Here is a 19587-nt window from a genome sequence, read left to right as displayed (position 1 = left end):
CCGCAACGATATTTTTTTAAAATTTTGCTTCCATACGGAGCAATGGGGACCTCTCCCCACTCCTCCGTATGGGACTTTAAATGTATACACATGCGAGTTTGGGGGGGGGGGGGGCGATGGGGCGATCAACGGGGGCGGCCTAAGGGCGCCCGGAAGATAAATCCCTAACTGTCTATGCAATGTCTATGCACTCAATTTAGTTAAAGGTAATAACCTCTGAACATTGCAGGTCTCTGTATAATTATATTGCATAAAACAGCCCATATGTAAACACTACCTCATATAAATAAACCTTTTTCTTCAAAATATACTTTTCTATAAGTATGTACTATTGGATAATCTTAAATAGAAAATTGCCATTTAGGTACTAAGCTCTGTTCTTTACTCTTTACACCAGAGGTTCTCAAACTCTCAACATCATTTATCCAGCCCCCACTGCGTCCTCAATTCATTTCCACAAATGTCTGACATTTACTTAAAAGTCTGAATTAAAAAAAAGTCTGTGCAGGAAAAAGTCACAGAAAAATCACAAAACTTGTTGCACAAAAAAAACAGTATCAAAAATCTGAAACCTCTAAAGTTCAACACAAAAGAAGCACCCTTTGTGGAAGGGGAGGGATATATGCCTTTGACTTCTACATTATTTCGGCAGGTTTTAGCTGGTGAATTATTGGATTTGGATTTTCAGCTTCTTTTTTTTTCTGTGACTTGAAAAATTGAAGAAAAAAAAAATCCAATCACTTGTAAATGGCCCCTTTAGAATTTGAATTGTTAGCAGCTTGCTAATAGTTAATTACCCTAGCAACCACAAAATTCTGAAATCAAAATAGAAGATGAGTAGTAGAGAGCCTGGAAAAAAGCTAAGCAATAAAAAATAGGAAAAACAATAAAAGTGAAGGCATGCAGTCAATCTGTTCTTTGGTTGCCAGGATTGGTGACCCCTATCAGTTGGTCTGGAAATATCCAGGCTAATAAATAAAAAAAAATAATGAGAACCAAATGGAAAGTTGTTTAGAACAGGTTCACCTACATCATACTAAAAGTTAATGTAAAGGTGAACTTGTGGCTTTATTCATGTAGTTTAATAATTTTTGATAAGTTTACCAACCACCCCACAGTATTCTATATACTGGCAAGAGTTGTTCCTATAGGTTTATTGTAGGGATTTCTTCTGCTTATCAGGGTGCTTAAATGGGTGGGACTGATTGCTGTTACTTTGAAATTTTAACTCTAACTGGATTACTGGCAGGAGCTTAGCAGCAGTGGTTGCACAGACCCCTCACTAGAGAAGAAAGGCACTGTAGTATGGGGTTGTTTCACAGTGCTATGTATAGGGGTTGGCATATGGGTAAATAGGAAATTTAATTTTTAGGGGGGTTATGGGTGTTTAGGTACAGTATAGTGGGACATTACATAAAAAATTGCAATTGGGTGCATGGACATTAAGCTATGCCCCTAGCTACTGGGAAACTTGATATGCACAGGTACGCATCCCCCCATACCACTTGTTCCCTGTCAGGTTTTAGTAGATCAGCTGGGGAGGCGGGATTTATATACAATATGACCCCCACAGTCTAGGCCCTCACTAGGCGGAGTCTGCTTCTTCTATATTTACAACACTGACATTTATTGAATACATTTATATAGATTGTAAGCTCTACGGGGCAGGGACCTCCTTCCTCTTGTGTCCTCGACTCTTAACTTATTGCTGCTGTATTTATCTGTATTTATTATTATACTTTGTATTTATCTATTATCTTATTAACACCCTGTTTGTATTAATGTATTCTACTGTACAGCGCTGCATACATAAGTAGCACTTTATAAATAAAGATATACATACATACATACTCCTCATTAGCTGACTTTGGTTAAATACTGACAAGGTATTTTTACCAGAAACCCAGCGTGAGTTTCCTTTATGATTCCTCAAGCCAAATCTGCCCCTTAGTATGATGTAGACAGTTACGCTCTTTCCTCAGACAATCTGCTGTAGGTCATTTTTTATTTTTTGGTGGTTTTGTGGTAGCAGTTAGGAGAGGCCTGAATAGTAAGATGAATAATACAAAGCAATAACAATGAAATTCTAGCTTCACAGAGCAATAGATATTAGACTGCCAAGGATCATTGACTTTCATTTGAAAGCTGGAAATGGGCCGAAGATGAAGACAAATAACACAAAAACTCTAAAAAATAAAAAGTTAAGACCAGTTGAAAAGTTACAATAGAATATTTTATAACATATACAAAGGTAAACAACCCCTGTAAGGCAATCAAAAGGAAAGCCCTAAGCAGCAATTTCCTTCCAGCCTTTCCCAGCAGGTATCTTCTCCACCAGCTAATATAGTAATTCATTTTGTAACCAATGTTTGCTCATGTTCAGATCTTTTAGAATCTAAGTAAACTACAATATTTAATATCCATGTTTGATTTCTTTATTTTTAACACAGTTGATGCAGGCTTAAAAGAACTTGGAATATTTGGCATCACAAAGGTTTCTTTGCCACTAACTAAAGCACTTTATTTAATAAAAAAAAAATACTATTTACAAATGTTACACATAAAGAACTTGCTCATGGGAAACCCGTAGCTAAAGTTGCTGTAGAAGAAAGCAGTACCAGAATTCTGTTTCTATTGTCACATATACATGGAAGAATTAGTATTTGCTTCACTTAACAAATACATTTTATCTATGTGCATAATAAAAGCATCCAGGTGATTGCTTTTGTACAGCCGCACATTGGTATCTGGTACTAGCGATGAATGGCAGCATTTGGAACAATATAACGCTGGATGATATGCTTCAGGCCTACTACATATAAAGCTGATGAAGGTAAGTGTTTGAGAGAACAAAACTGGATATCACTCCTCATGTGTATGTTACATGTACAGTAAATGTCTGACGCTACTTCCATCACATTCTTTTATACTTTATCTAGGACTTTAGATTGGGACGCATCTTCATTTCAACAAAGGGGACAGAAAACTCATGTCCTTTCCATGGCTCCCAATTTACACCCTAAAAGTGTAAGAAGACACAAAAAACACAGTTTGTTAACAGAAAGAATATAACAAAACAGTAAATTACACATTATTGTTGTATATGTGCCTCCTGCATTTTCAGATGGGAATGTGCTGCTTAAGGCAGAGTGATTGCGAAAAAATTTTTTTTTTGCTTTTAGTATGTTCTAGAAAGGAAAGTAGTAATTCCACTTAAAGGAAAACTATATATAAAATAGCACATATGTAAAACCCTGCTTCATCTAAATAAACCATTTTCATAAAAATACATTTTTTAACTATTATGTGCCATTTGGTAATCCTAAATGGAAAATTGCCATTTTAAGTACTAAGGGCCGCCCCCTGGGATCATATGATTCACTGTGCACACAAACAAACCAAGGCACACATACATGTTAGGTCACATCAGCCAATGAATGGACAAAGTTCTGTCTTTTACTCCCACACGTCTTCCTGTTAAAGAGAGTCCACACGACAGCACCACACTCCAAAGATTGCTACCATGTAGCTGCCCCTGTGCACGGAATACCATATAGATACCGAACCAAACACAACCAGCACCAAGGGTCTTGTGGTTCAAATAAATATCAGTGTATTATAATTGCAATTATAATACACTAATATTTATTTGAACCACAAGACCCTTTGTGCTGGTTGTGTTTGATTTAGTATATATATATATATATGTATTCTAGTATAGTAAGATTCTTTAATAGTCCACTTAATATGATATAACTTATCTGCTGGTTAAGTATTTATTGAGGGTATAGTTTTCCTTTAATGCATGCTATGAACAGACCAATATTTAATACACAGGAAACCCAATGGTAATAATCAGAACTCTATGTCACAGCACTAGATTCATGACTTTTTATAGAAAATAAATTGCTTACATTACTCTTATAAACAAACAGCATTTGTTATCCACTCTGGATTCTCTAAAGTCAGCACACCATAATGGATAATCAGCACTTCACTTTCTCCAGCAGGCTTATATTTCATTGTTGCCCAACCGTTTATAATCTTTTATAAACATTTTTACAATCTGAGCCCTTTAATCCATCCTTTTCATTCTGCAAACCCTTGTTTGTTATTTAATGTCTACGGTTTTGTTATAGTACTATGGTAAATTACTGTTTACTTTGCCACTATATAAATAAGTTCTCTTTTTCCATACCTGGCTGTGACCAGTTTCTCCATACTGCCCATTCAGGTTGGCAAGGTGACAGTTTTTATACCAAAAGGCTCCACGATGTGAGAGGGCACAGTTAGTAAGTGCAATGTCATTATCTTTGTCCCATGTACTGAACTTCCAGCCGTTGTGATATGTAAGTCCATCACCTGCCACAAATAGCCATATAAAATGCATTTAGATCTTGCAGAAATACCAAATAACAGACACTATAATTAGCAATTTATTTTTTCCATTTGGGTAAGTATTTGTAGAAGTTACTTCCTGTGCCGAATTTGTACTAAGTGGATATTTTTTGTTTATTAGGGCAATCACCTAGTATCTTTGGCTCTATTTTTCCCTGTGTTTTGGAATCTTTTTAGACAAGTAGTGATGAGGGAATCTGCTGGGAAAATTAGCAAAATGGAAAAACATTCACGAAATGCAGGTACCGTGCAACTTGTTTGACTTTTTTTTACGTGTACGAACTTTTTTGACACGGCCACGCCTTTTTTTTTATGCCACCCGGCTTTTTTTTTATGCGACCACAAATTTTTCACTGGCAAAATGCGGAATTTCGCTGTGAATCCATGCCTGTCAAAAAAATTCCCTCATCAATATAGACAAGTAGTTGGAGAAGAGCATGGTTGTGTGACTGGATGCCCACATGCATCTCCCTGTGTCTACTGTAGGACATAACTGTTTAAATATGATCTTTCCAAAAAACATGTGGACAAAGAGAGGTGAGTTCACTGGGGTGGGTGAGCCAATATATTAGATGGTCCCCAAGTGAATTCAATTTTTCCATTGGGACAGTGCTACTATCTTACTTATCTATCCCAATGCAAAAGACTTATCTATCTCAAGGCAAAAGACCCTTCCAATATGCATGAGTGCGCAATGTGCCCACCATAACTGGAAAACTAGAGGAAGCTCCCAGTGTTGCGCCTTAGGCATGTGCCTCTTCTGCCTAATCCTTTTTCCAATTTTATGTTCTAGCTTGTTCTGATAATGTTCCCCCTATTTTTTTCTCAGCCATGTGCACAAGTAATTTCTTTTGTGCACTCATTTTAAACTTGTGTGTAAGTTTTAATTTTTTTTTTGTGTGTGTGCTGGCCTCAAACTTTGTGGGCACATCCATGAGTGCACAGCTTAGGGGGAACATTGCTGATGGAAGAATACAGAAGAGAGCAGATTGATTGATGCACATTACCTGCTTCCCTGTTTCATTCACAATTTAGTATCTGTTCAAGTTGCTATATTTCAAAAAACAGGGGATTTTAGTAGCAAGCTTATGTTCATACATTGTCAATACAATATTAAGACAAACCTTGGTGCTTATTATTTATCTGTCATATTTTTCACAGGCTAGAATCTTCCCATAACACAATCCGCCTATTATGTGCAACTCATGATGTTAGGCACCACCCAGTGAAATAGATAGCTAAGCTATTTTCTTGGGTCTGTACTCCTGCAGACTGCACCAACTAATGGAAAAACTACCGCTGCACCGGCATCTCCTTACCTTACAATTTTGTTCCTTTAGTGCTTGGTCATGTGCATTACAGTAGATTGTGTGGGTTTACCCTACTGCACATACATGAAAAGAGACTGTCACAAGGGACACCTGGGACTCTAGTAGGAAGGTGAGTAAAATGCCGGTGCAACACTTAGGGAGGATGTCCCACAGGTCAGTGCCCAGGAGAACTAGCCTGGGAAAAAATGTAGCAAGCTATTTCACAATTTACATGTCCTTTAAGATTCTACCATATGGTGGCATAATATCAATAACTGAAGCACATTTTTGCTACCTAGATAAAACTATAAATATACATAGGAATACACACATATATTAATTTCCATACAACCAGAATGGTCAATAGTCTTACTACTAACAAATATCACAGCCATACCTGCAGTGCCAGAGTAGTCACTGATGGACAGTTTATACCTGTCTTTTGAAGAGCCCACCCGGAAATTGCGGTAAAAAGCATAGACCGACTCATCCCCAGCACGCAGATCTACACGTATTTCATAGTTATTGCCTGGAGAAGAAGTCAGCTTATGTATCCACTCAAGACCTGCAAAAAATGGCAGATTGTGAGGTGCTATATATATACTGGGACAATTCGCTACAGTGCAGAAAAGATTTGTCCGAAACCTCAAGCCAAGTTTATAACTGGAAAATAAGCATATGGAGGAGTGTTACAGATCAGTACTGAGAGTCTAGAAAGTGTTTACAAATGTGCTAAAATGTGAGCTCCTATCATGTCAGTCTTAAATATTTAACATCATGTAGAACCTTAGTAACGGCAAAGCTATAAATGAATTTATTTGTAGACTAGGGGGCACATTTACTAATACACGAACGTCCAAAAAGCGTCCGAATGCGTTTTTTTCATAATGATCGGTATTTTGCGACTTTTTCAAGCGCTCAATACGAAAAACTTGCGACAATTCGCGAAAGTCGTAATGGCTATGAAAAAGTTGCGACAATTCACGAAAGTCATAATGGCTATGAAAAAGTCGAAACAATTCGACTTTTTTTCCCATTCAGATTTAGATTCGTGGATTAGTAAATCAGCCCCTAGGACTTGAGACCAAATTGCTGTATCTCATTGGAGCACTTGCCATCTTAATTTTTACTGTAGTTATAACCTACCAAGCCAGAATTCATCACTTGGATCACCAAATCCCTCCACATAAGTTCTCCATCGCTGGTAAAAGTCAAGCTTTCCACTGTTTCTTCTCTGAAAGACCTGTAGTATACACAGTGTACAACATATTGGGCACCGGGTTACTAGATACAGGAAGAAGCATTTGATATACCACCATGTTTGCTTATAATATAATATATTGTAAGACACTGGACGATATGGTGGGATAAGTTTAGTGGAAACTGATTTCTTTGGCAGACCACTATTAAATAAATCATCTGTCCTTTACCCTTAAAACAGGATCCAGTTAGATGTGATATAGAGTTCACCTAAAAGTTTCCATCTTTTTGGTGAGCTCTACATTATGTCATCTTGTATCCTGTTTTAAAGGTGTATAAGGCATTGGAAGGCTGCTGTAGGAATTTAAGCAAGGGTTGCACCATTTTCATTATGGGCTTCCTAAGATGAAATTGAAAAAAAGACTGTGTAAAACTTACAATCCATCCTCCACCATCAGTCTCTTGATCACAATAAACTCTGACTCCTTTTGCCGTATCACCACCTGGGTAGATAGTGTATACACCACTTTGTCTGTTTCCACTTAGTTGGATTTGAATGCAGTCAGATGGGTGGGTGATAATAAAGGCAACTAGAAAAATAATGAATAAGTCAAAAAGAGAAATATAATTCACCACAGTTCTATTTTAACATTTTGAAATCATATAAACATTCATTAGTAGTGAGACGTTTGACCTTCCACTACAATATGTTGAGCCAACACAGTGTGTAACTAATTACACCACAGGGCCTGCATCCCTGGAGAAAATAAAAGCACATGGTATAACAAACACCCAAGAACATGGCGAACTGATCTATCCAGCATTCAATGGAAAATTATATAGCAGATTATAATAAGATTTTAATACATATTTATAAAATTGAAACTAAGCAAGTACTCCTACTTAAAAGTATGTATCAGTGTATACAACAGGCAAAAAATTAAAAACCAAGAAAATGGCCATCATGCAAACTAAACTTTCTAAACTTTTTTTTTTTTGTCTAACTTTCAATAGACAATAGCATCAGTACACAATCAATAGTCTATTTTGGTCATCCCAGGGAACTGCGTCCTTGATTCCCTGGGATGACACCCTTTTGATGATTTGTATCCTAGCGTCCAGATATTTTAGGGCTCATTTAACAAGTGGAAGACATGGTGCAAAGTGCAGGGAGTGACAGGGCACAGAGTGTGGCTCAAGCTTAACATTTTTACCCTGACAAGTGATTCTACACACTATAGTGGGAAATTCAAGTTACCTGCTCTATTTCTCTGGCAGTTGCTCAGCAGGTAGGAGACATTTGTTCCACCAGCAAGGGACTACATGTGAGATAACTGCACAGAATATTCTTTGGGGGGATTTCTGATGCAACAAACAGAAGAACCTTGTGCCTACACCAATATACTCCACACATTACAATACACAATTTATTAGGGGTATGGCCTGACAAATTTAACCTGACAGACAACGTGAATGACACCCCCTTAGATTGTTCATAGCCTCTATAGAGAAATCATTTGTACCAAGTACCAAGGAGATTAATGGTTTAAAGCAACAATACGGACATCTTCACCAGGTGGTAAAATGTAAAAGCAAGTCACTTTTCAACTCATTCTATTACAATACCATTTGTCTGATTAATGTCGGAGAATATATTCTTGATAACTTATTAACTCATCTACTGAGATAAGGCAGTTTTCCACAAATCAGTCAAATTTTTGAGCAATTCTTGTTCATTTTAAAATATTTTATTGCTTTAACATAGGATAGACAGCCCCACCTGTACTGAATATGGTACTGGCCTGGCTGCTCCTACTGTCTCCTTTGAAAGCTGTCAAGTAAACTGTGTACTTTAATCCTTTCTTCAAGTTTTTCATGGCAAAACTTTTACTTGAAGAATCCAGCTGAATCTCCTATCAGAAGCAAATAAACATAAATAAAAATGGAGCACACCAAGTACATTTGCTCTTATATAGGCATTTCAGCATTAAGTGATAAATTAATCAACATCATTATCAGTTAGATACTAAGTGGTGAATTTACAAACATTCAAATTTTTTTCTGTGATTTCTTTGGCAGACCAATATAAAATAAATTATCTGTCCTTCACCTTCACTTTTAAAATAGGATCATGGATGATATAATATACAGTAGAGTTCAAAACTGCAAATTTTTCACCATTTATTATGAGACAAAACCACAAAAACAAGCATGTAAAAAAGATGTTGAGGTCCTGCAGAAGTCAATGCAAGTTGTCCTAGGCTAATTGTAACAATCTTTATTTAAAGGAACAGTAACACCAAAAAATGAAAGTGTATAAAAGTAATAACAATATAATATACTGTTGCCCTGCATTGCTACAACTGGTGTGTTTGCCACAGAAACAATACTATAGTTTATATAAGTAAGCTGCTGTGTAGCCATGGGGGCAGCCATTCAAAGGAGAAAAGGCACAGGTTACTTAGCAGATAACAGATAAACCCCCATTATATGGGGCTTATCTACTAGTATCTGCTATGTAACCTGTGCCTTTTCTCCTTTTTTCCAGCTTGAATGGCTGCCCCCATGGCTACACAGCAGCTTATTTATATAGTAGCTTTTCTGTAGCAAAAACACCAGTTTTTTGCAGAGCAACAGCACATTATATTTTAATTACTTTAAAACACTTTAATTTTTTGATGTTACTGTTCCTTTAATTTGTGATTTTAGAGGTTTCCCTTTGTAAGCACATGAAAATTCTTACAAACATGAAAAATTTGAGATGTTCATGTTTTTTTCGCATCTGTGTTTTTTAATACAGTTTCTAATAACTGAGTATAGATGCATGCTTTATTTGAGTTTAGTTATTGTAGAAAAAAACACAAAAATTACACAAACATGAAATTTAATAAATCTGACCCTAAATTTTGGCAAAGCCAATTTCAATTTGTCAAGAACAACACACAAAAAACACAGACTGTTTGAACGGATGTTGTTATTATAGGAATGGGTAGGTCATCTGGATACCCAGTATCAAGAAAACTCTGAATTATGGAAAGGACATTTCCCATAGACTCTATTTTTATAAAGTAATTGAAAGTTTTAAAAAGAATTTGCTTTTTCTCTGTAATAATAAAACGGTACCTGTACCTGATCCCAACTAAGATATAATTAATCCTTATTAGAGGCAAAACAATCCTATTGGGTTTAATTAATGTTTAAATGATTTTTTAGCTGACTTAAGCTACAAAGATCCAAATTATGGAAAGATCCCTGATCCGAAAACCCCTGAGCATTCCTGTACTAATTACAATAAATGCTGATTACCAAAAGAACAAATTCCAACCTAAAAGAAATACTTGCGTATACAAAGGCTACAGCTGAAAACACTGAAGGTGCTTAAAAATGTCAGTATATATAACAAAGCAATGTCTGAGAAATTGCTCTGTATACTGTACGTGTAGAAGTTTAATCACAAATATATTTCTTTGGTTGACACTAGACCCCAGAAATAAATCTGATTTAACCAAAGCTCTTGGGACACATGGAATACAACCAGTTCTCGGTTTTAGCTAGGCTTTCTTTTTTAATTTAGACTTTGTCTGGTAAGGTGGATTAGGGTAAGATCTACTTCTGTTGTCAGCTCTGAAATGATAAACTTGCAAATTTCATATCTACATAATGAAGATATTGAAGGAAGGTTGTTGAGGGCTATTGTTAAGAATATGCTCTATAATATATATTTAATATATAGATTTCTAAAAGCTGTATTCAGTAAGGGTAAAAATCAATGTAAAACACAAATTTACTAGCAGTCAATAATTAAACTTGTGTATATAAAAAGGTACGGAGACTAGTATAGAGTTGAGTATACAGCAGTTTTCATGAGTATAGAGTGATTTTCATTTAAACCCTCAATCAAATAAATAGAGAAAGCAATTTTGAGTATTGTTGACCCATGTATCATTGGTATGGTAACATGTTTGTATCTATTTTATAACAAAAACAAAAAATTGTTCTCTTGTGTTCCTGGTGTCAGTTAAGCAATAGAATATTTAGGCATTTGACAGGCTACTTGAATAAGGAAGAGAGTGTGGAGATGCACTGTGTTTTAATATGAGTTTGTTACAGTTGTGGGAATCTTCTGGATGGTTTATATGTTGCTTCTCTGCAAGTCCTCAAAAAGGGACAAGGAAAATAGGGATAGACAAGATATAAGACAAAGGTGTCTCAGTATCTCATAATTTCCTGTTTGTTTATGTTTACTTCATTTGTTTATGTTTTTAAATGATGATCTGTGCCCACTAAAGATGCCAACATTATTCCCCTGACTTCTTTTTTGCCAGTTCACACGCTCTGAACTGCTGTCACCTGGGACCAACTCCCAATATACAGTACAAGTAAAATTACACAAATACAAATTTTGATAAATAAGCCTCAATGTATATAAAGTGTATAGAAGGTCTAAGATATGAAGAAGCACAGATTGATGACACAGGAGGAAAAGTGTTTCATTGGATATGATACTGTAACTATTAGTGGACCATTCAATAAACTCTGTGATGCTTTGTTCGTCATTTTCAAAAAGGTGGGTTTCTATAGGTTTCAAAAAACTCATAGTACAGACTAATGCACAAACTTCCTGCCCTTTAGAGGGCAGATTTATCAAACTGTGAAATTAGAACTCATCACAGTAAAATTCTACTGCTCTCTGTTCTTCTCTATGGGATTTTTAGATGCTTAGAAAAAATAACAAAAAATCTTATAGAAATGATTAGAGACCTGTATAATTTCACTGTAGTGAGCTCAAATTTAACACTTTAATAAATGTGCCCCTAGTAGTCAGTAAATATTTCCCCAACTAAGTTAAATTAGATACAATTTCAGGGGGGTTTTTTTGGTTTTTTTTAACCTTTCTCTAGAACAAAAAGCAGTAAGTCAGGTTTCAGCTGGACATAATGGCTGAACTTGATAGATATTTGTCTTTATTTAACATAGGCTAATATGTGATGAACTAACAAGATTGGAGAGTGAGGTGCCTCTGTGGGCAACTTTGAATGTCTGCTCAACCTCCGGACTGGTATAGCAATTTTAGTCTATGGAAACCAGCATGTTTAGCAACATACATTTGTGGGCTTTAGTTCTCCTTTAATATTCAGTCTCCTCTAAACTATATTATATATTCAGTTTAATGAGACATACCCTTAGGGGCTGATTTACTAAGACACGAATTTGAATCCGAATTGGAAAAATTCCGATTGGAAAACGAACATTTTGCGACTTTTTCGTATTTTTTGAGATTTTTTCGGCGCCTGTACAACTTTTCGGAAATTGTCACGACTTTTTCGTTACCAATACGATTTGCGCGAAAAAACTCGAGTTTTTCGTAGCCATTACGATTCGCTCGTATCTTGTCGCAACTTTTTCGTATTGAGCGCTCGTAAGCGGCGGGCGAAACTTTCAGACTTAGCATGATTTTGGAAGCCGTCCCTTAGGACTCAATGGCACCCTGCAGCTCCAACCTGGCCCAAGAAAAGTCACCATACTGAAGCTTGAATGAATCTGAACGCTACGAAAAAATCGCAACATTTTGCGCAACTTTCGGAATGGCTACGAAAAAGGCGCGACTTTTCACGCAAGTTTTAACGCTATGAAAAAATCGCCAGATTTTGCGCAACATTCGGAATGGCAACGAAAAAGTCGCGATAATTTTCCGAAAAATCGCCAAATACCGATCATTACGAAAAAAACGCAATCGGACGCATTCGGCCCATTCATGGGTTAGTAAATGTGCCCCTTAGTGATACTGTCACTAGATATAAGCTGAACTAGAAAGTATTACTGTTACTGTACCTCTGTGCTGCCATCTGCATCCGTATAAGTGAGTATGTAGCCATCTATCTTTGCCCTTGGTGGAGTCCACGTGAGGGAGGCTTCAGTCTGCGTAACATCAAAAGATTGCAGGTTTGTTGGGGGGTCAATATCTAGAAAGAACAAATTTAAAATTCAGGAATCTGTTATTTTCAAAAACAAATCACATGTGAATCCTTTACAGACAAACATAAATAACACAAAGAACCTAATGATGAACTCATTTTCAGCCTTGCAGATGGCAACACAAGAACTCTCAAGCTATAAAAAATACTTTTGTATTTAGGGCTGTCTTGTCTCATTCCAGAAAGTGCTGTGTTTAATTGTAAACATAACTTGGCAATTAGCATCAGAATTTAACAAACAGACCTGTAGTATCAGCTTCTATTACAGACAAACCTCATTTTCTGCTTCATGATTTGCGACAACCCCTAAGCTTCGGTTCGCAGCTGCTGCCCAGATAACACTGAGCATGTGCGTGTCACTGACACTTCTAACATTATCCAAGATGGGAAGCTCCTGTGCACAACTTTGAAGACTGGGATCATTACTGTTATAGAGATGCTAAACCTTTAGACTGGTGCAATAAGTTCAGTATATAAAATATGGTATTTCTAGCCATATTCATTTTGTTGGTTTAGTTCTTTAAGGAAATCGTTATCAAACCACAATCCAGGAACTGAGTTCAGTTTTAAAACAACTTGTACTTTCATGGAACACAAAATTTTTATTTACAGGAAGATGCAATATAAAATATACTAACCCTTTAACTGATTCATTCTAGATAAACCTTAAGGAACATATTTTTTTCTTCAACTCTAGCTTATAGGGTGAATACACTGAGGTAATTGCCAATGTTGCTTTGTTATCTGAAGGGCTACTTTATTCCTATGTTTGCTAATAAACCCTCTAAATATTGTAACCTAAGATGGAAAACATATGGTACAATACTAAAAAGCTCAATAAACACAATTCAGTTAATAAACACAGTATACTTAAAAGCCTCGTAAAGGAAACCTTTTTGATGGTAAATTAAGTCATAAACTAAACTTATCTCAAGCCATAGTCCTAGATACTATGCTTTACAGGAAGCAATTGGAGACATATGGGGAACACACATGAAGCTACTAGGGACACTGGGACACTACTCAAAAAACAGTTGTAAAGCTATGGTTGGAGATTTCTGTCCTGAATAAATTAGGCCTGCACACTAGGAACACATTACAACATGGTTTGAACTTCTAGACATCCAACGCTAACAACTGTTCTTTACCATTATTTCCAGTGATAGCCCAGGGTTTAATCATTAAACAGTAAGGTAGAACCTCTGTATTTGCTATTCTATTTTTGCAATCGTTTACAGCAAGAAGCAGAATAACTTTGTCAAACTCTAGCACACAGAATGGGTTTCACTATATGACACATTTATGAGAGGTCAGGCATGCTTTCCTCTCAGCAATAAAGGCTCCAGGAACTCTATATAAACCCCATACAAATTTGCTTAATTAGGAAAATACTTAGTAACATAACTAACCTTCAGTGGGCCCAGATGCAGATGCTCGCACAGTGGAAAACTCCTCCATTTTGCTGCTCTGGCAGGCCCTTAGGGGGCATGGGCATGGTAGTTACTCCACAGACTTTACTAATTTTGTTATGAGGGCATCGTGATCAGCATACTTTAGGACAATGCCATTATGGGAAATTATAGGTGATTTAGTGACAAGTTTTTGAGCTACAATCTCCCAAACTTCCCAGTGTGCCATTAATTAAGGTTCTTTTGGCAGCATAGCTACAGGGTTTACCAAGGTCCACTGGGACATGAGGATACACATTATAAAATCTACAGTATGAAGTGGCACACAACCACAGGCAGAGATCTAGTGCATAATGGACTAATTATTGCTAATTAGAAACATTGATTTGGGGGAAGCAAAGAAAAAGGTCAAAATCTGCAACAGGTTATAATATATAATGACAATAATATTTTGTCAGTTAAAGAGATGTACCACATTTGTAATTTATCTAAATAAAGGAAACCAATTGCAAATTTCTCAAAATACCACTGTCTACGTCATACTAAAAGTTAATTAAAATGTGAATTGCCCACTTGGTTTCGATTCAACAAAACACTAAGGGGCACATTTACTAATCCACGAAATCGAATTCCGAATGGGCAAAAATCGGATTGGAAACGAAAATATTTTGCGCAACTTTTTCGTCGCCGTCACGACTTTATCGTATTTTGCGCAACGAAAAAAGTCGCAGAAAATATACGATAAAGTCGTAACGGCGATGAAAAAGTTGCGCAAAATATGAAAAATCGCGTCGGCAACGAAAAAGTTGCAAAAATACCGATCATTACGAAAAACACGCATTCGGATGCTTTCGGTCCGTTTGTGGATTAGTAAATGTGCCCCTAAGGATTTGGTCAAATGCTACAAAAAGTATATATTCTGATCTGACAACATTTTTCAGTTGTAGAATATTCTTGTGATTTTGTACACACTCGCGGAGTTTGAAAATGCCCACCTGTATAAAAGCTGGTGGTGACTTGTCTGCTCCGACGGTCTCCTCTATAAGCTAGCAGGTAGACTGTGTACTTTAGCCCTTTATTCAGGTCTTGTAGTTCAAAATTATTTACTGTAGAATCCAGCTGAATCTCCTGTTACAAAGAGACAAGCCTGATAAATTACTGATGAACACCATGTTCGCAGGTCTAGAATTACTAGAAGGTCACCATAACCTGTGCCTGTAGCAGTACATATTTATGCTCATATAAATAAAAGCTTTTATCCACAGTGGCATCTGTGTTTGGGGGGTTTCGGTTACATTTTCTAAACTGATGGGTAAAGGTAGAGTTGGGCCCATGGAGCCAAGTCTTTTTATTCCTTGAGTCAGGTACACAACCACTGATAATGCTGTAATAATGCAATCAATTGTTTGTAGGTGGTTCCTTTTAAGTAAACCACAATATATGTGAATGTAGATTGACAGGTCATGTGTACTCTTTCATTGTGTTGGGCACTTTCTTCTTTAGATAATTATTTGGTAACACATTTTCCTATACTGGTTATCAAACTCTTAAAGATATATTAGACTAGGGGGCACATTTACTAACCCACAAACGGGCCGAATGCGTCCGATTGCATTTTTTTCGTAATGATCGGTAATTTTGCGATTTTTTTAGGCGTCTTTACGATTTTTGCGTAAAAACGCGAGTTTTTCGGCATCTTTACGATTTTTGCGTAAAAACGTGAGTTTTTCGCAGCCATTCCAAAAGTTGCGCAAAGTCGCGATTTTTTCGTAGCGTTAAAACTTGCGCGAAACGTCGTGCCTTTTAAGTTTTAACGCTACGAAAAAGGCGCGACTTTGCGCGCAAGTGTTAACGCTACGAAAAAATCGCGACTTTGCGCAACTTTCGTAATGGCTACGAAAAACTCGCGTTTTTATGCAAAAATCGTAAAGATGCCGAAAAACTCCCGTTTTTACACAAAAATCGTAAAGACGCCAAAAAAAACGCAAAAAATACGAAAAAGTCGCAAAATGTTTGTTTCCAATCGGAATTTTTCCAATTCGGATTCGAAATTGTGTCTTAGTAAATCAGCCCCTAAGTATTATTATACTTGCTTTGTTATGTCACTTTTGAAATCCTCTTGCTGTGATCAACTGCAGTTTAAAGGTCTTAATCTTGATCATTGGAGGAGATGGAGTACAATAAAAATGGCCACTGTGCTGGTGTTAGGGCCAGATTAAGCACCTGGTTCTTAAAACATGAATGGGTCTAATAATGAGATTACAGCTCATTTGTTAAACATGTGTTAAAACAAATTAGGTACCATAAAGACATTTGCACCCTCAAGGAAGTTGCACTTTAAGAGAAATATGCAAATATTATGCTTATTACTTTTTATATTTTTACATTAAAGAGGTAATAAGATTCTAAAGAGGTAATATATATATGATTTGCATATTTTTTTAAAGCACACTTTCGTAATATACAATATTGTGAGGAATCAAATGTATTCATGGTACTTAATGCATTTTAACACATGCACATCACAAACACTTTAATCTGTTCCCTGTCGATTATACAGAACTATTATATTTTACTTAACATTATAGTTGTTATACCTGCTGGCCTCCATCAGAGTCTTCCAAGACTAAAACATAGCCATCAATTTGTGCAATAGGTTGATTCCAGGTAAGAGAGGCTTGCGGTTGTGATTTAGAATATTGCAGATTCTTTGGTGGGTCGATCTCTGAAGGAATATATAAAGCAATTTGTTATTTTTTTTTATAAAGCAAAAATTGGAATATGGTGTATAGATGGTGTAAGACTGGTTGGGATGCAGCAATTCACAGTTCTTGGATTTGGGCAAATACTATATATTCCACAAAATGCTTTATTCTATATTGTGCATTCAGTAAATCCAGAACTTGTATGTAACACGACAGATTTTGTTGAGCTGAACACTTGGGGGTTTATGGGGGATTATGAGAAAAAAGACTTGAATAATTGTGTTTTTTCCTTGATTCTCTTTTTTTACAATTGTTTTTTACCACATTTTTTTTATTATGGGCCAGATTCAATTTGATGATAAAGCATCTCTTAATTCAATTCCAGATTTTTCCAGATGCAATTAATTGAGAAAAACTCTACTGAAGTCTATGGGAAAAAAACAGACCAGAATTATGTGGCCCTTTATGAGGAAAATCTCAAATGGTTTATTCTCAATTGTAGAAACAACAACAAAAAACATAAAAAAAAATATAAATTTCTTTGAAAGCTAAAGATCCCTTTTCAATTGATTCTAATGGCAAGTTTGCAGGCAAGATCTTATATTTTTTACTAATTTGATTTGAAAATTCAAGGTAACATGAAAAAAATCAAGCGAATAATTAAAAAAAAACACGAACATGGTTTTCAATAATAGCTAATTTTTCACAACCATGTTTTTTGCACTCAGATATGTACTAATATATCTGCCCCAAGAATTCAGCCTAATGCGAATCCTTCAAATGTTGCTAGGATTTGCTGAATCCCTAGTGATTAGGCACATTGGTTTTTTTGAGGCAGCAGGGAGGGGATCAGAAGATAAACATTTTACAAAAGGTCATGATAAATAATGACAATAATATTGTGTCATGTTAAAGTGATGCACCAAATTCAAACCAAAAAATATGAACTCTATGGAGTATGGAACAACTCTATTTACTCAGTAAATCTTACATTCACACTTTCTTAACCCATAGTGTCAACCTTCCTTAAAGCACAATGTCTATAGAAACTATCTGACGCTATCCTTCTACAGAAATGTTATAATCCCCTTCTCACCAGTCACTGCTGTGACACTGGTTCTCTTGCTTTGTTGGGTGCCTTTTTCTGCCCACAGATGAAACATGTATTCTGTGCCAGGCGTTAGGTTACTCAGAGATGTTGAAATCTTCTCTTTGCCCAAGGATATCTCTTCAGCGATCCCATCATGTGCCGAATATCTCAGCATATATTTATCTATGTCTGCTTGGGATCCTTTCCAGGACAGGCTGGCTGTATCCTCACCCACCTCTGTGGTCACTAAATTTTTAGGACCATCAATCCCTGCAAGCACAGTATGAATAGGTTATTAAAATATGAAGGACAATATGAAAATAGTTGATTATTTTTATATTCAATATATATATTTTAAAATAAAACCAACCATATGTATTTGGAGCATTCATAAAGGTAAAATGCCAAGCGTTATTAAGTGGCTTATATATTAACTAGCAATATAGTACAGATGCAAAGGGGCTAGAATAAGTTCAGCTGAACTACTGGATTGTTGTTTATGTTCACTTTCATGTGTACCACTGAGCTACATAGGTTCCTCTGGAGAAGGAGAAAAGCAAGGTTTCTTAGTGCGCAATGCTGGGGGCACAAGCCACGTACCGCTTCTGTCTGTCAGATGGGCTTTTTGCAAATTGCACCCACACCCCCATCACTCTATTGCTGGCACTAGTGTGCAGGGGGGGGGGGCAGTTCTTGATCGCCAGCTTGTCTTGGGCACAACCTCTACCAAGCTCAGCACTGCAAGGTTCCAGAATTCAGTGACATACTGGCAAGGAATGCTGTTGCCCTGATCAACCTGCAGTAGGGAAGAGGCGGTACCTTACACTACACTAATGCAATTTAACACCTATATTAGTGAATTAACCCCAAAACAATATTATTGAATTGAATTCTAATTTTAGTCAGTAGGATAGAACTTCATTAGGTGTAAATCATCCTGTGTTCCTTCTACATTGATACCTTATACTAAATAATAACAGCATGGAATAATGGGCTGGATGAGATGGCATGGCAGACAGGCTGGAAACTTTAATACGGCAACGTAGCATCAAAAAGGATTATGATTAAAAGCTTTGATCATCATGAGAAAAATGGTGGTTTAGTCTTGAATGTTATTTATATATTCTTTGTGTGTTGAACTAGACCATATGCTGGCATAACAGCTAAATATTTCTGAAATATGCAAGGTGCAGGGACACCGATTATAGGATTATAAGATGTCAAATGCCCAGTTGTATGATAGCTAATATATTACTGATACAGAAGACCTCATATTATTAATGTGTGACACATAAGAGTAAGGTACAATTAACCAAATAGTGTACCTTCTATTGTGGATTTTGTATTATTTTAAAGGAACAGTAACACCAAAAAATAAAAGTGTATAAAAGTAATAACAATATAATGTACTGTTGCCCTGCACTGGTACAACTGGTGTGTTTGCCTCAGAAAGACTGCTATAGTTTATATAAGTAAGCTGCTGTGTAGCCATGGGGGCAG

The 19587-nt window shown here is 36.4% G+C and overlaps 1 protein-coding gene across 1 annotated transcript in view; it reads right to left on the bottom strand.

Moving 5' to 3' along the window:
• Positions 1-2412: 2412 nt before the first annotated feature.
• The window catches only part of tnn (tenascin N), a 32849-nt gene continuing 15674 nt past the window's right edge, over positions 2413-19587 (bottom strand). The window contains exons 8-17 of the mRNA XM_018093591.2: positions 18094-18357; positions 16890-17017; positions 15288-15420; positions 12741-12871; positions 8689-8821; positions 7347-7498; positions 6855-6951; positions 6106-6273; positions 4199-4362; positions 2413-3019 (exon numbers count right to left, since the gene is read on the bottom strand). Coding sequence (XP_017949080.2) covers positions 2936-3019; positions 4199-4362; positions 6106-6273; positions 6855-6951; positions 7347-7498; positions 8689-8821; positions 12741-12871; positions 15288-15420; positions 16890-17017; positions 18094-18357 — 1454 coding nt within the window. The 3' untranslated portion in view covers positions 2413-2935. The remainder of the gene's footprint in view (positions 3020-4198; positions 4363-6105; positions 6274-6854; positions 6952-7346; positions 7499-8688; positions 8822-12740; positions 12872-15287; positions 15421-16889; positions 17018-18093; positions 18358-19587) is intronic.

The sequence above is a fragment of the Xenopus tropicalis genome, chromosome 4 (assembly GCF_000004195.4).
Source record: "Xenopus tropicalis strain Nigerian chromosome 4, UCB_Xtro_10.0, whole genome shotgun sequence".
Lineage (NCBI taxonomy): Eukaryota > Metazoa > Chordata > Amphibia > Anura > Pipidae > Xenopus > Xenopus tropicalis.
Note: the sequence above shows the minus strand (reverse complement) of the source record. Positions and strands in the feature narration are given on the sequence as shown.